Source organism: Bufo bufo, chromosome 3, assembly GCF_905171765.1.
Source record: "Bufo bufo chromosome 3, aBufBuf1.1, whole genome shotgun sequence".
Classification (NCBI taxonomy): domain Eukaryota; kingdom Metazoa; phylum Chordata; class Amphibia; order Anura; family Bufonidae; genus Bufo; species Bufo bufo.
Genome location: NC_053391.1, coordinates 608,245,177 through 608,261,812, shown reverse-complemented (window position 1 = coordinate 608,261,812; position 16,636 = coordinate 608,245,177). Strand labels below are relative to the sequence as shown.

The 16,636-nt window shown below is 43.2% G+C and overlaps 1 protein-coding gene across 1 annotated transcript in view; it reads left to right on the top strand.

The window, feature by feature from the left end:
- Positions 1–16,636, top strand: part of RACGAP1 (Rac GTPase activating protein 1) — a 30,271-nt gene that overhangs the window by 2,827 nt on the left and 10,808 nt on the right. Inside the window, exons 2-7 of the mRNA XM_040422343.1 lie at positions 4,543–4,631; positions 6,989–7,191; positions 7,277–7,416; positions 8,926–8,995; positions 12,579–12,632; positions 12,711–12,788. Of these exons, the coding sequence (XP_040278277.1) occupies positions 4,547–4,631; positions 6,989–7,191; positions 7,277–7,416; positions 8,926–8,995; positions 12,579–12,632; positions 12,711–12,788 (630 nt within the window). The 5' untranslated portion in view covers positions 4,543–4,546. The remainder of the gene's footprint in view (positions 1–4,542; positions 4,632–6,988; positions 7,192–7,276; positions 7,417–8,925; positions 8,996–12,578; positions 12,633–12,710; positions 12,789–16,636) is intronic.

Below are 16,636 nucleotides of genomic sequence, written 5' to 3'. Positions count from 1 at the left end.
TAAAAAAATAAAAATACTGATGTGTGAAGAGGCAGATTACAATCAATGTGGTCGGCACATGTCGGTGAACGCGGCCTAAAGGTCTTTCACATGAATGGTCCGAATGTGTTCAGTGAAACTCGCACCATTTTGTAAGCAAGTTCAGTCAGTTTTGTCTGCGATTGCGTTCAGTTTTTTCCGTGCTGGTGCTATCAGTTTTGATGAGGTTTTCACGTGCGTGAAAAAAAACCTGAAGGTTTACAAACATCTAGCAACCATCAGTGAGAAACGCATTATACCCGGACTACATCCAGGCTTCATCCGGACGCAATGCGTTTTTCACTGAAGCCTCATTCACTTCTGTGGGGCCAGGGCTGCATGAAAAGCGCAGGATATAGAACACACTGCAATTCTGATGCAATGCAGACCTGATGCGTGAAAATAAAACCGCTCAAGACCCATTAAAATAAATAGGTCGGGATTCAGTACGGGTGCTATGCATTCACGTCACGCATCGCACCTGCGCGGGAAAACTCGCTCGTGTGAAAGGGGTCCATTTACTTGGGACGACAGAGCAGCAGATTATCGGGAGGGAAGCGTTCCTTCCAGACAATCTGCTGATCGCTGCTGGAGGAGACTGGTGTATTCACATCCAGTGGTCTCCTCCACAGTATGGTCAGGGGCGTTCGCTAATGCCATCGCTCTTCCCCATACTAAACACTAGGCTTGAGCGAATCAACTTTCTGATCGTAGATCCACAGTCGAATCGTTCAAATACTTACATTTTAATGCTGTTTCTGCACAGTATTAAAATGTATTGGTTCTGTGGAGCCGAGGTTTGTCTCACATGGAGTCGTACAAGACTTTGGTTAATCCCTACTGTGCTCACATCTGCGTATTGAAAAACAACTTAGTTAAAATAGCAATCTGAAGTGGGCTTTGGTACCGAGGTACCAGACAGTACCAGAGTCCACTTCAGATAGCTATTTTAATATGCAGATATGCGTACAGTAGGAATTCACTTAAAGGGGTTCTGCACTTTGTTTTAAAGGGGTTATCCGAGTTAACTTAATTTCTCTCTATGGCTTTATTTCTCCTATACATTAGTTTTCCTAAATCACTTGCAGTACCTATCTTGTGCCGTTTCTCTGCTATACTAAACAGTCATGTGACCGCCCACGTCATCAGCTGTGACGTTCCGTTTACATGGAGCTCTCTGCTTGTCGGAGTGACTAAGCCATGTAAACGGAACGTCATCAGCCTTGGCCACGCCCCCACCTCTCTGCATTACAGTCCGTGCGGCTGTGAGTTGATCGCGCATGCGCGATCCTCACTTGTGCCGCGGCTACCTCCAAGTTCCTCCCTGCGGCTAATAGCTGATCCAATGGTATAAAATATTCTAACCCCCAGGCGTTCCCATGGTGACGGGGACGCTTGCCTGGTTAGAATATACCATCGGATCTGAGTTTTTCGAGCTCAGTGAGATCGTAAAAAACTCAAATCCGATGGTATATTCTAACCCCCAAGCGTTCCCATGGTGACAGGGACGCTTGCCTGGGGGTTAGAATATACAGGGCGCTGTAGTGAGCTCTTTACTTGGATTATTACAGGATATCTCTTACTTTGTCTTAGCTCTGTACTCCGGTAATAGCAGAGCAGGCAGTGCGGGGGGCGGCGCTCACTCACTGTCACTGACGTCACGCGCCTGCTCCTCCCACTAGGCGGCGCAAGCGCGTGACGTCAGTGAGTGAGCGCCGCCTGCACTGCCTGCTGTTGTTACCGGAGCTAAGCCAAAGTAAGAGTCAGAGACTCAGAGATTTCAAAATAATAAGAAAAGAGCTCAGCAATGAGAAATGAAGTGACTGATTAGTTTATTAATATACTGCTGCTGTGAGCGTCGGGGAGGGGTATCTGTGGATGGCACTGTAGGGGGATCTGTGGTCTGTGGATGGCAGGCAGTGCCATCCACAGATCCCCCTACAGTGCCATCCACAGATCTCCCCCCTAAACAGTGCCATCATGATGATCAACCCCTCCCACAAATATTCATGAGGGAGAGATGAGTCATTGTTACTGCTGCATGTAAACACAGCAATAACAGAACCTAGAAAAGGTGTAAAGATCGTTTGTTTTTTTTTCAAAAAAATCAAGCTTGACTAATGTATATCCTGATTAATTTTGTTAGGTTTTATTTTTTTTTCCCATAACTCGGATATCCCCTTTAACTGATCTATCCACTGGAATGATCATCAGCTTCTGATCGGCGGGGGTCTGACACCTGGGACCCCCGCCAATCAGCTGTTTGAGAACGCAGCGTTGCTCCAGTAGCGCCGCGGCCTTCTTGCTGTCGGACGCCCGCGAATCAGAAGCTGATGATCCAGAGGATAGATCATCAGTTAAAACAAAGTGCAGAACCCCTTTAAGTGAATTCCTACTGTATGCATATCTGCATAGTGAAAAACAATTAAAATAGCTATCTGAAGTGGACTCTGGTACTGGCTGGTACCTCGGTACCAAAGCCCACTTCAGATTGCTATTTTTAACTAAGTTGTTTTTCAATACGCAGATTTATTGCCCGGGCACCAAAACAAAGTCCTGGCTAATGCTGGCCGTGTGCTTTCTGCGTGGCATACTGCTGTCTCTCCCGGACTCCCCCTGTACATGCCTAACCAGCCACCGCCATGTTCACATTCACATCATTCACTATAAGGTGACCTGCCCGCTTTCCAGCATATATGCCAGCTTTCGGCTGGACAGAAGACAATTGCTGCATATAGTAATTTTTGGCTTACTGAAAGCTGCCATCTATGCTGGATACAGAGAACTCTGGAAGTCTGAATGCAGCATCTGATGTGTAGCTTTTCTTAAAAAAAAAAAAAAATTTGTTTGGGCTTGAGGTACTAGTGACATAAGAGCTTTATTCTGCAGGTCCTTACAATGAACGCTAATGCCGGACCTCTAGCTTTTTAGGTTTATTGCTTGTGCATGATAATAACATTGCTTTTAAAAACAAATTGTGTCCATGCGATGTATTATGTCTTGAGGCAAATGGGCTTTTTATGCAAAAAAAATAATTGTCGTCTGAGTGTTCAAAAAAAAATTATATATATATACTCACACTTCGCAATCTCTATTTAGCAGTTGGTCATTTGACCATATCTTGTCTTTTTTTCATGTGCTGCTAATTGCAGACCGAAAAAAAAAAATCATATCTGATCTATTTGTCCGTGTGACAGACGGATCGTTCTTGCAATGCATTTGTAAGAAGGATCAGGATCCTGATCAGTCTTAAAATGCATTCAGTTGGCATATGTTTTGCCGGATCCTGCAGGCAGTTTCAGCGACGGAACTGCCTGCCGTATTCCTCTGCCGCAAGTGTGAAAGTCGCCTTAGTCTCCTTAAAAATCTATCTTTTAATACTTGCTATTTTCTATAATATTGTGACTCTTTTTTTAAAACTGTTTTTCAAGCAGGAAAGTAGATTATAACTAGTGTAGGTAATGTGTTACTGCGGTTGTTCACAGCGGCACCTGATCATTGGAACATTGTAGGTACAAGCTGTATATCTACAGTGTTCCAATGATCAGGTGCTGCTGTGAAAAACAACCGCAGTAACGCATTACCTACACTAGTTATAATCCAATCTACTTTCCTGCTTGAAAAACAGTTTTAAGTGTCCTAAGTGCAGCTCAGCCCCTTTCAAGTAAATGGGTCTGAGCTGCAATACCAAGCACAGCCACTATACCATATACGTCATATAGAAGAAACCGCAGCACTCACTTGTCTTCAATTCTGTGGAATTTATTTCACCAGCAAAAAATGCGACGTTTCGACCGTAATGGTCTTTCTCAACGTTACGGTCGAAACGTCACATTTTTTGCTGGTGAAATAAATTCCACAGAATTGAAAACAAGTGAGTGCTGCGGTTTCTTCTATATGACGCATCCAAGGGGGAACTCCAGACTGGCTCCCAACATGTCTGGCACCACCACAAGATAAGGCTTAAATTTTTCGCTGTGCTGCTATGCGCATTTTTTTCTACTATACCATATGCTGTGCTGGGTAAGCTGTGAGAAACGGGTGTCAGACCCTCACCAGTCAGATACTAATAACCTATCCAGAGGTCATCGCTATAAAAATCTATGGAAACCCTTTTAAGGCTACTTTCACACTTGCGGCAGGACAGATCCAACAGGCTGTTCACCCTGTCGGATCCGTCCTTCTGCTATTTCGCCGGACCGCCACTCTGTCCCCAATGACTATAATGGGGACGGGGGCGGAGCTTCGGCGCAGCATGGCGAAAGGCCACCGGACTAAAAGTCCTGCATGTCTGACTTTTTAGTCCGGCGGCCTCTCACCGCAAACTGCCGTGCTGTGCCGGAGCTCCGCCCCGTCCCTATTATAGTTAATGGGGACTGAGCGGCGGCACGGCGAAATAGCGGAAGGACGGATCCGACAGGGTGAACAGCCTGTTGGATCCATCCTGCCGTAAGTGTTTAAGTAGCCTAAATCCTTCAGACCCCATTTATTCTAATAGTAAATATTTCCTTTTTTCCACTGCAGGGAGATGGCGACCACAATGATGAACTTGCGCAATCTTTTTGATCAATTAATGCGCCAGGTGGAAGGTCTAAACGAGGGGATAGAACCGCGTAAGTGCTCGGCCGCGTTATATTGTGTGCTATAAGAACGTACCTCTTATGCAGCAAATGTGAACCTTTCTGACAACTGTCAAAGAATCTCTCTTCTTGGAAGTGTTCATTGAGAACTTGAGATGCTCTAGGGGCACATTCAAGCAAATTGCTATTTTACTTTTAAATCAATATATGTGTACAGAGGGGCTGGCATGCATCAGACATCTTCAATATGAAACCGAGTTTAATTGGAAAGGCCAATACTGTGAAGTCAGAATTTCTTTCCTGCAGGGTAATTGATTCTCTGGTAAGAAGAGGCACTTTGCTTTAATAGCGGCGTTCTTACTGTTAGAAAAATATTTTTTAATATGTATTTAGTGGATAACACAATCAAGCAGTAAGACGGCCGCTCTCACAAGTAACAATTCCCGTCTAAATCGCATCATTCCCAGCATGCTGAATTCACACCGCTGTAGTCTGAATGCGAGTGGTAAGCTTTACATCACTTGAAGACCTGGAGAAATCTATTCTGGATCTCCATTTCCCTTTTACTTTAGAGCAGGGATGCCCAACCTGTGGCCCTCCAGCTGTTGCAAAACTAAAATTCCCAGCATGTGTGCACAGCCTACAGCTATTAGGGCATGCTGGGAGATGTAGTTTTGCAACAGCTGGAGGGCCACAGGTTGAGAATCCCTGCTTTAGAGGCCCTTCCCCCGCAGTTTAATCAGTGGTCGTCCGTTTAATCGTAGCTTGTTATGAAGTGAGCCCACCTCCTCTTCGAACATCTGATCGGTGGGGGTGCCAGGAATCAGACCCCAACGCACCAGCAGAGGTTGTCCAAGTAACATGAATACACCCCCAGTTACAGTAACGGCTCATGCACATGACTGTTGGTGTTCTTGTGGTCCGCAAAACGCAGATACTGGCCGTGTGCGTTCTGCACTCTGCGGAATGGAATGTCTTGTCCATTTTACGGACAAGGATAGAACAGTCCTACAGAGGGCAAGAATAGGAGTTCTGTGTTTTTTTTGTTTTCGTTACTGTGGAATTGACATGGATGTGGACACGGTGTGCTGTCTGCATCTTCTGTGACCCTATTGAAGTGAATGGGTCTGCATTTGATCCGAATTTTTTTTATTTATTTGATGTAAGCAAAAAAAAAAAAAAAAAAACATGGTCGTGTGCATGCGCTGTAAATGTAATGAAATAAGTGATACTCAAAACTTTAGGGAAAGATCTGCACCTGTTCTGTGTTTAGAGCCGCACCTGGTTTTGGCTAAAAATCACTGACCAAAACACTAATGTGTGAACGAAGCCTAACTTTAATAGTTTTTTTTACATTTAGGGCTCTTTCACACGAGCGGATTCTGTGCGGGTAATCCGCTGCGTGAAAGACAACCAAGCCCCGCCCTGGACAGCAGAGACATGGAGCGTTAACATGACTGATAATGCTCTATGCCTCTTTGTGATCTTTTTACTACAAAATCACAGTGACAACTTTATCTCACTGTGATTTTGTAGTAAAAAGATCAGAGAGAGGCAAAGAGCATTATCAGTCATGTTACTGCTCCGTGTCTCTGCTGTCCGGAGCGGGGCTTGGCTCTCTTTTACGCACCTGTCGGAGCAGTGGTGTTTTATCTGGGATGCCTTAAAGGCTTGAGTGTGCATCAAGATGGGGCCACTCCCGCCACCCCCACCAAACTACTGTTGGAAGAGGCTGTAGAGTTCAGAAGAATGTGTTTTTCCCATTTTCTAATACAAGATACAGTAAATTAAATGGTGCCATTAAAAAATACAACTTGTCCCAAAAAAAAAAAAAGCTCTTATATGACAATGTGAAAGGAACATTTTAAAATTATGATTTATTTATTTTTACGGTAGGAAAAAAAAATTGACCAGGTCCTTTAGAGGTTAATAAATCCCCCCCCAGTGTCCCCTCGAGACTACAGGTTCCTATGGTCCATCTGTAATGTGGTGCACACAAGTCAGATGGCTGCCCCACGATCATGAGGTTTTAACTGGTAGAAAAATATTGATGATGCCTCAACCTCTTAAAGAGTCTTCATACTCAGAACATTTATCACCTTTCTAAAAGATCGCTAGTACACAGATTGTTCCTCACCAAGTCATGGAGTTTGGAGGGAGCACTCTTTCGGCTTCTCTAGTAATTCCCAGAGACTTGTATGTAGTGGAGGGCCACACGCTTTCCCACCAAACTCCTGACTGCGGTCATGGTGGTGAGAAGGAGCGGGGGAAGTTCTTATTCTTGATTGTGAAGGTCCCAGTTACTTGAGGTATTTTACACTGGATAAAACCTGCCAGTTTATTGTTTGCATTTGCGCGGTGCACTTATAATTCTGAATCTTACATCACAGAATTCATTCAGCTGGCTAAGAATTTTGAGGATTTCCGAAGAAAATGGCAGAAAACGGAACAAGAGCTGGCGAAAAGCCGAGAGCTGCTGATGAAGACAGAGACTGAGCGCAGCGCCCTCGAAGTAAAGCTGAAACATGCTCGCAATCAGGTGGACGTGGAGATTAGGAGGCGGCAGAGAGCCGAAGCCGAATGTGAGAAACTGGTGAGGACTCTTGTAAAGTTACCTTCACACTCCACACAGTGTTTCATGGACTGTAGAGTGACAGATTTTTGATTCTTTGCCTTAGGAGCGCCAGATCCAGTTGATCAGAGAGTTGCTGATGTGTGATCCATCAGGAAGCATTCAGCTCAGTGAGCAACAGAAGAGTGCATTAGCTTTTCTGAATAACAGAACACAAATGTCTGCAGACGGCAATGGGACGAGAAGGTAGGACAATCGTATTCAGATGACAGTCAGTTTCATCTATAGTATCACAGAATGACACCCCCTGCTTTTTTTTAATTTTTTTTCTATATTGCAATTCTTCTCTAAATAAACTTCTTTTTTTTTTTTTTTTTTACTTGTAAGATTTAGTCCGTCTAAAGATGTATAGATTTATCACTGTGGCTGATACTGGATGAAAAAATCGGTGCCTCATTATATTGTGGAGTTTGTTTATGGTCTTTTACAGGAAAATATAGTTCCCGGCCAGATCGTCAGTCCTGTGACCACACACAGTATACCCAGTTTCTGGATATTATATATACTGATGGTATTCACTGATATTCAATGTTCTAGTATACATCGCTGCATCTGAAGCCACCGCTCTTTCCTACAGCACCCTTTGGGTGGATGAGCCGAAAAGTGTTTAAAGGGCATCTGTCAGCAGATTTTTACCCGTGAAACTGGCTGATCTGTTACATGTGCACTTGGCAGCTAAAGGCTTCTGTGTTGGCCCCATGTTCATATGTGCCTGCATTGCTGAGAAAAATGTTTTATTATATGCAAATGAGCCTCTAGGTTAGGAACAATGGGGGCATTGCTGTTACACCTAGAGGCTCTGCTCTCTCTGCAGCTGCCGCGCTCTGATTGACTTGAGGAGAAGTTGGGGCCAGGAGTGATCATGCGTACACTGCCTGGCCCTGTCAAAGGGCCTGAGCCTCCAGTTTTAACAGCAACGCCCCCGTTGCTCCTAGAGGCTCATTTACATATATTAAAACTTCATTTTTCTCAGCAATGCGGACACATGAACATGGGACCAACACAGATGCCTTCAGCTGCCAAGCGCACATGTAACAGGTCAGCCAGTGTCATACGTACAAATCTGCTGACAGATGCCATTTAAGAAAGTGATGCAAAGCATTAACTGCAATGGAGGAGCTTTGTCAAGTTTGGTGCAAAGCAAACTGGAATATTTGCCCATAGCAGACAATCAGATTCCACCTTTAATTTTTCAGAGCTCTTTTGGAAAATAAAAGGACCAAGCTGATTGGTTGCTATGCTTTGCACCAGTCCTGATCTCCCCCCATTGTGTCTTTAGATTCCACATACAAGCTTCATGCACATGCAGATTGTAGTAGTTGGGGTACTTTCACACTAGCATTGTTAGAATCCGGCAGGCCGTGTACAAACGGATAGCTTTTTTTTCCGGCTCCGTTAGACTGATTCGATGATATACCGGATCCGTATCATCCGGAATAACGGAATCAGTATTTAAATGTTTTCATAGATCAAAAGCCCGGCGCAGACCGGAAAACATGATCCGGCAATTTCTGGAACACTTGGCACTGGATCCGGCATTAATACATCTCTATGGAAATCAATGCCGTATATGGCAAGTGCAGTATTGTTCCAGGATTTTGGCCGGAAAAAATACTGTAGCATGCTGCGGTATTTGGTCGGGTCAAATACCGTACAAGGTAATATTCACTTATTTATTTTTTCCTTCTCTTCTAGATTATCTACAATAGATGAATCTGGATCCATCCTCTCAGACATCAGCTTTGACAAAACTGAGGACTCACTGGTAATGAGATTTCATGGCTGTTTCTATTCAGTGTCTGGCTGTTTTTGCTGTAAATTTGTACTTTGGGAACTTGCATATGGTACTTTCAAATGCTTGATATAAAGCGGAGAATTCATGATTATATTTATACCTACCCCTTTGGCATTAAAGGGAATCTGTCACCTAGTTTGAGCATATTAAGCTGTTAACATAGCAATGTTCATTAACGTACCTTCATTCCAGCATGGGTCTTCTTTCTTTTATTCAAGTTTTCATTTTGATCAAAAAGCGATTTTTCTAATATGCTAATTAAGCTTCAAGGTGCCCAGAGTGGTGTTATTCCTCTCCTCAAGTGCCCAGCCCGCCTTTATTTCAAGCCCAGCACGCCTCCTCATAAATTTATTTACTCCCACATCGGAGCCGAACGGCGCCGCCCCCTCCGCTACGTCATGTAATTTATTCACTCCACGATCCTTGCGTCCTCCTTTCTTTCCCCAGAGATCTCGCGCAGCCGCAGTATTGCCGACTGCCTGCGCTTGTACTATACTACGGCTCCTGAGGGCAACAGCTTCAATAGTGTCACTGGGCATGCGCCGAGCCCAGTGATGTAATCAGAGCGCTGTTGCCCTCAGGAGCCGTAGTATAGAACAGGTGCAGGCAGTCGGCAATACTGCGGCTGCGCGAGATCTCTGGGGAAAGAAAGGAGGACGCAAGGATCGTGGGGTGAATAAATTACATGATATAGCGGAGGGGGCGGCTCCGTTGTGGGAGATAAATTTAATTTGAGGAGGGGTGCTGGGCTTGAAATAAAAGCCTGCTGGGCACTGCAGGGGGAGGGGGTGTTACTAGGCTCTAGAGGAGAGGAATAACGCCCCTCTGGGCACCTTGAAGCTTAATTAGCATATTAGAAATATCGCTTTTTGATCAAAATGAAAACTTTAATAAAAGAAAGAAGAAACATGCAGGAATGAAGGTACTTTATTGAACATTGCTATGTTAACAGCTTAATGTGCTCAAACTAGGTGACAGATTCCTGTTAATCAATAGTACATTGTACATGAAGAATAACATTTTTAACATATTTCTGGCCACTATGACTTGTATCTGGCAATTTTTTTTTAAGAAGTTTTCCTCTGTATAGCAGTGATGGCGAACCTCTGGCAATCCAGCTGTGGTGAAACTATCCCAGCATGCTCCATTCATTTCTAGAGTTCTGAGAACAGCCAAGCAAGGGAGCATCTTGGGATTCGTAGTTTTACCACATCTGGAGTGCCAGAGGTTAGCCATCACAGGTGTATAGGGCATGTCTAGTTTGCAGGTCTCACATATCTGGTGGGTGGAGAATAGCTGCCATCCTCTGCACACAAAGTAGAGAAAAATATGCTTCCTAACCTTTTCTTCTTCACTAAGAGAAGATCATGGAGGACGTTACAGGGAAATACTGACCTGTATGGTTGTGAATAAAAGACATGTGCTGAGATTAACTTCTTATTCAGCATTTGAGGGCTTGTGTTTCCATGATTTAAAATTGCATACAGTGTAGTGGGGAGCTGAAAGAAAAATCAGAATGGGATGAAAGACACAATTCCCCAACACTTTTATGGGTTTTGTTTTTATGGCATTCTCTATGCGGTAAAACTGTCCTGTTTCTTTCATTCTCCAGGTCACTAAAATTACGGCAATGCCACATATTTATCCTTTTTTCTTGCATTTAATACTGCAAAATAAAGGCCGTGAAGAAAACTTTTTTTTTTTTCCTTTTCATTGCCATATTCTGACCTCTAACTTTTTTTGTAGTTTAGTATGTGTATGGAGCTCTGTGTGGACTTTTGGGGTGTATCCCTTAAATTTTTTTGTGGGAGGTGAAGCGACCAAAAAACATTGAATCGGCCATTTTGACACTTTTCCTTTACCTATGGGATAAATATTTTTTAATAGTGTGTTCACATGTGGCGATGCCCATGATGTGTGTTTATTTTAATTTTGGGGAAAGGGTGTGATTTTAGAATTTTTATTCTTAAAAATATTTTTTTACACTTTTTTATATTTTCATTAGCGAAAGGAAATGGGCGTCTGAAGTCCACAATCAGAATTACCACCAGTTGCAGACATTATGCCTGGGTATCTGCTGTTTAAACCCGCCCAACAAAGTGTAACTTTGTGTACGACCTCACAATTACAAATTGAGTCGATAGATTAGGCGACAAGTGTCGTGTGTGTGTGTGTGTGTATACGTGTTGACACAATCCCTTGTTTTTAATAGCTTTAATAAAGTTTATTAGTTTTAGCGCCTCACTTTTCTGTGATAATATAATGTTGACATGGAAAATTACAAATATAAACAAAAACCTAAAATCCTGCAGTTTTCCCACTGACCACTAAGCCTAATAAGAATGGCATGTATCATCTTTAGGGATTCACCATTTGCATTGAGTGATTGTCAAATCTTATCTTTTTATTATGCTTACTTATATAGCGCTACTATATTCCATAGCGCTTTACAGACATTATCATCACAGTGTCCACAATGGGGCTCACAATCTAAGGTCCCCATCAGTATGTTTTTGGAGTATGGGAGGGACCCGGAGGAATCCCACACAGACACGGGGGGAACATACAAAGTCCATGCAGATTCGAACCTATGACCCCAGCGCTCATCTCACAGAGCATGCCTAGAAATCTCTCCCATAGAAGTCAAAAGGGTCCCCTCCGGACCATTGTGTCTGTGGACCATGTGTCTGCTGTAAAGGGAATGTTGTATCAGAAAATGACCTATTGTTTAAATCACGTTTTTATGTTAAACATATTTTTAAAGAATTTGTGATGTTTTTAATTTTCCATGTCCCGAAGTATAGTTAAACAAAAAATCCTGCAGTTTGTGTACTGTCCACTAGGCTTAATAATTGGCGCCACTTCTTGTTCTGTACAGATCACTTTACTGCAGTTACCTTCTCATCTGTCATTCTAATCCTGCCTTTAATGAGATCACCTCTGTATGGATAAGACAGGATCCACCATTCACAATAGGGGATTGTCAGAGCTTATCTATTCTTTCCTTGTACAACGACCTCTGCACAGGTCACAGAGCAAGCCTAGAAAACTCTCCCATAGAAGTCAATTGGGTCCCCTCCAGACCATTGTGTTTATGGACCGTGGGGCTGCCGGAAAGCAGTTTTAACTGGCAGAAAAAAAACACATTTTGGTAACACATTCCATTTAACTGCCACACACATCGGGCTCTGTTCCTCATGGGAACAATGTCTCTGGGGCAGCAGGATTTGGGTATATTGGGTTTCTTGATGCTTAGTAATGTGCTCACAGATGAGTATTGGGTGCCTGCCAGCAACTTCTCATCTTATTCTTGAGATAAACACTAGCCATTGATAAATGCCTTTTTTAAAGTGTTACAATAAAAAAGGAATGTGAATTTTTTATTTTTTTTTATAAATACAGTAAGTGAGAAACTGTGAAGGGAGCCTGTGTATAATGTGAGCAATACTTGGTAATCACAGCTGCTGTGGAGGACTTCTATACATTGTGCTTCTACCAGCATCTCTCTGTATAAAGGTGTGTGGAATTATATTCTATTTTATCTTTTTGATAGGATTGGGATTCTTCTCTTGTCAGAAATGTGAGACTAAAGAAGAGGGAAAAGCGGGTAAGTTGGCCACAATAATAGCTCAGTTGTACTTGTACCAATTTTCTGCTACTTTTGACTGATTGCTTTGCCAACTAGCGCTCCTCGAGGCAACAAACAGAAGGTCCCCCTGTTCCATCAAAGAGAACTCGTTCATTTGGCTTGACTGTGGATCCGGTACGTCACTCTTTCCTCTGAATCGCCCATTATATGTTTATGTTGAAAACATATTCCCCCATAGTGTTTTATTTTAATTTTTTTAGGGCCTGACTTTTTATTCTGCTAATACATGAGCTTATTTGTCTGTAAAACACTAGAGAAACCTGCACAGTGAAATGGAAGCATGTATTGCAGTGTAGGAAGTGTAAACTTAGGGGTAAGTCTACTTTCACACTGGCGTTTTGGCTTTCCGTTTGTAAGATCCGTTCAGGGCTCTCACAAGCGTCCAAAACGGATCAGTTTTGCCCTAATGCATTCTGAATGGAAAAGGATCCGCTCAGAATGCATCAGTTTGCCTCCGATCAGTCTCCATTCCGCTCTGGAGGCGCTGCCTGATGAAGCGGTGCCAAACTGATCCGTCCACAATGGGGACCGATCCGTTTTCTCTGGCACAATAGAAAACTGATCCATCCACCATTGACTTTCAATGGTGGTCAAGGCGGATCTGTCATGACTATAGAAGACCTAACACAACCGGATCCGTTCATGACGGATGCAGGCGGTTGTATTATATGAACGGAAGCGTTTGTGCAGATCCATGACCGATCCGCACCAAACTAGAGTGTAAAAGTAGTATAAAAAGGTGAAATTTACAATGTTAGGTGTCAAACTACTGGGACCTCCACCGATCACAAGACTGAGTTCCCAAGTAGGGTGGGCCTTATTTTTAAGTTTTTATATAACACCTTTTTAACCCTAATTGTATTTGTTTTTATGAAGAAAAAAATTGGGCATAATTTCAGCTTTGTTAGTGAATATTTACTAGTAGTTCAATTGCATTAATGTTTTGCTGACATAGAGTGGCATTTATCAATGTGTTTACACCACAATTGTGGCGTTAAAAGGAACACATTATGGCACACGCTATAAATTTGTGCCATCATTTGCAAGGGGGTGTGGCTTAGTGGGAGGGGCCTATCATGGCTTGCTGGATTTAATATTTACTTGCCCCAGGAACTGGCATATACCAGCCCCCCGTTTGCCTCTTAATACATTAGGCACATCTCTGTCCAGTGCACAGAGGATCGAGACTGTCCTTTGGGAACACTTGTCTTGTTAAGTGTCCCCCACTGTCTTTTGCATACAGAAGTTATGATGAGCCAGTCTATTTACACGACAGTCTTACTTGGCCATCTCTTGAACTCCCATAGAAATGGCCTTGTGCATGTGCGACCGACCGTTCAGGTCATTTTAGGGGAGCAGCAAGTGGGTACAGGGCACCCCTTCTCTTGATCAGTGGGGGTCCCAGAACTAGGACTCCCACTGATCTGATAGTTATCCAATTTTTAAGGGGGTACAGTGAGCATTTTGATGCCATAGGTGTTTTGCAGAAATTAATATGCATTGAACCATGGAAAGTGAAAATTGCATTTTTTTTTTTTCTCAGATGGCATTTTCAAGGCCCAATATGTTGTGCCTAGATGGTGCCATCTGAGACTCGCACCACCCTCTTAAATTGGTGGGTATGTAAACGCCATAAATGTGGATGTAAGTTTCTGTATTGGTACATGGCAGGGCTCAGAAGGGAAGGGGTGCCATTAGACTTTGAGAGTGCACATTTTGCTGGAATGGTTTTCGGGTGTTACATCACATTTGCAGAGACCCTGAGGTACCTGTACAATATAAACTTCCAATAAGTGGCCTCATTTTTGAAAACTTCACCCCCTCAAGTTATTTATCAAGCAGTGGAGAAAGCATTTTGTAGGAATAAATGAACTGGGGACTGTGTGAAATGCAAATTGCAAGTTTTGGACAGATGGGATTTCAGTGCCCAGCTTGTGCTAACAGACTCTCAGCATGCCCTTTAAATTGTTCGGCGACTTCTACTGTGTATGGAAATGCCATAACTGTAGACATAAACTGCTGTTTGGGTACTCTGCAGGGTTCAGAAGGGAAAGATCACTCTGGCAGCACAGATTGTTTTTGGGTTATCGGTGCCATATTACTTTTTGCACAACCTCTAAGGTACCAGCTATTTTCTGAGAACCATACATTTTTCTCCTGATGGAGCTGTGTGAGGGCTTATTTTTTGTGGGATGAGTTGCCACTGCACTGTCATTGGTTTTTGTCAATTTATTTTTGTATTTTATTTTTTATTTTTTATATATTTTTGATACTTTTACACAATTCAGTATTGGGACAGTTGATGGCATTAGTGATTGCTCCACTCCATACTGTGGAGGAGATTGCTGCATGTAATAGCAACGGTCTCCTCCACTGAAGGCAATTCCTGGGAAGGATTGCTTCCTTCCCAACAATCGTCTGCCTGATTGCCTAATGTTACATCTACAGTTTGACTGAGACCCAGCATAAGGCTGGGCCTTATAAGCTTCTTTAGCTTGCAGGCCAAAGAGACCATCTGCACCACACAGTCGCATCTTGGGGAGGTGAGTGAGGGAGCCCCCTCCCTCTATAAACTGCTTAGATGCAGCAGTCAGTATTGATCTTCGCATCTAAGCAGTTAATTCAGCGGCATCTGAGTTTTCACCATTGCCATCAGTAACAAGCTGTCCTAATTGTATTTTAGTACTCATTGTGAAGACTGCCGTGCATGCACATAGGAGTCGTCTCCATTGTGTTAGCACAGCAACCTGGACTGTGTATTTCTGCCTAGCTTTCCCTTCCAGTTCCACATTGTTGCCCGCATTGATTTCAAAAGTCTGTCACTCCTGAGATGGCATTGTCATTTTAGAGTACCAACCTGATAAAGCCTGCAGTGCACTCCAAAATGAATAACATGAAGTTCACTGCCTCTGGATGATCACTGCTATTTTTCATTCTCATGCACAACAGGAATGAACAAGGACAGCAGGTAGTGGATCTAGCATTAAATTTTGCTGCCCTCAGGAGCTGATTGGTTCCCTTTGAAAAAAAACAAAACATAAATACTAAGCCTAGATATTTAGAGGTTTTCCCAAAGGCTACTCAGAATACATGGACTGTTCAGGCTGGAGCTCTTCAAAAGGGCAAGTAGACTGCACAGCAGCGGTAGATTTAGTCTGCAGCCAGTTGTCTCAGACAGCTAATGGGGGGTGGTGCTGATCTCCTGGGGCACACTCGGATGAATTCTCTAAAGAGTTATCAGTTTTGGATGCAATATAGAACCAAATAGGATCAATAGGATAATTTTTGACCGTTTCAGTTTTTGGCATCTCCGCTGATCAGCAGTTTTAAGCTAGCGGGGTGACAGGAGTTGGACCCCCACCGATCAGATACTGAAGATAATATTGTATTATTGGGAAAACTCCTTTAACCCCTTAAGGACCCAGGATGAGAATGCTAGTTTTAAATGGCCAGTACTTTGCGCCCCTTCCCTCTGAACGTGCGATGCCGCTATTAGCGGCAGTGATCCGGCTGTTGCTGACAGCCGGATCCCTGCTACATCCACCAGCATCGGTGAACACCATAAAAAAAAAAAAAAAAAAACTTTTTTGGGACAGTGGAGGGGGGGGGGGGGGGGGGGGGTGTTTCTATTCTAGGGGTGCATCAGGGGGCTTTAAATGTGACATGGCAGCTTAAAATTATCCCAGTGAAATCTGCCTTCCAAAAACCATATGGTGTTCCTTTCCTTGTGTGCCCGTACAGCAGTTTACAGCCACATACGGGGTGTTTCTGTAAACTACAAAATCGGGGAAATAAATATAGAATTTTATTTGGCTGTTAACCCTTGCTTTGTTAGTGTAAAAAAAAAAAAAAAAAAATCTGAAATTTCATCTCAATTTTCCATCCATTCTTGTGGAACACCTAAAGGGTTAACAACGTTTGTAAAATCAGTTTTGAATACCTTGAGGGGTGTAGTTTCTAAA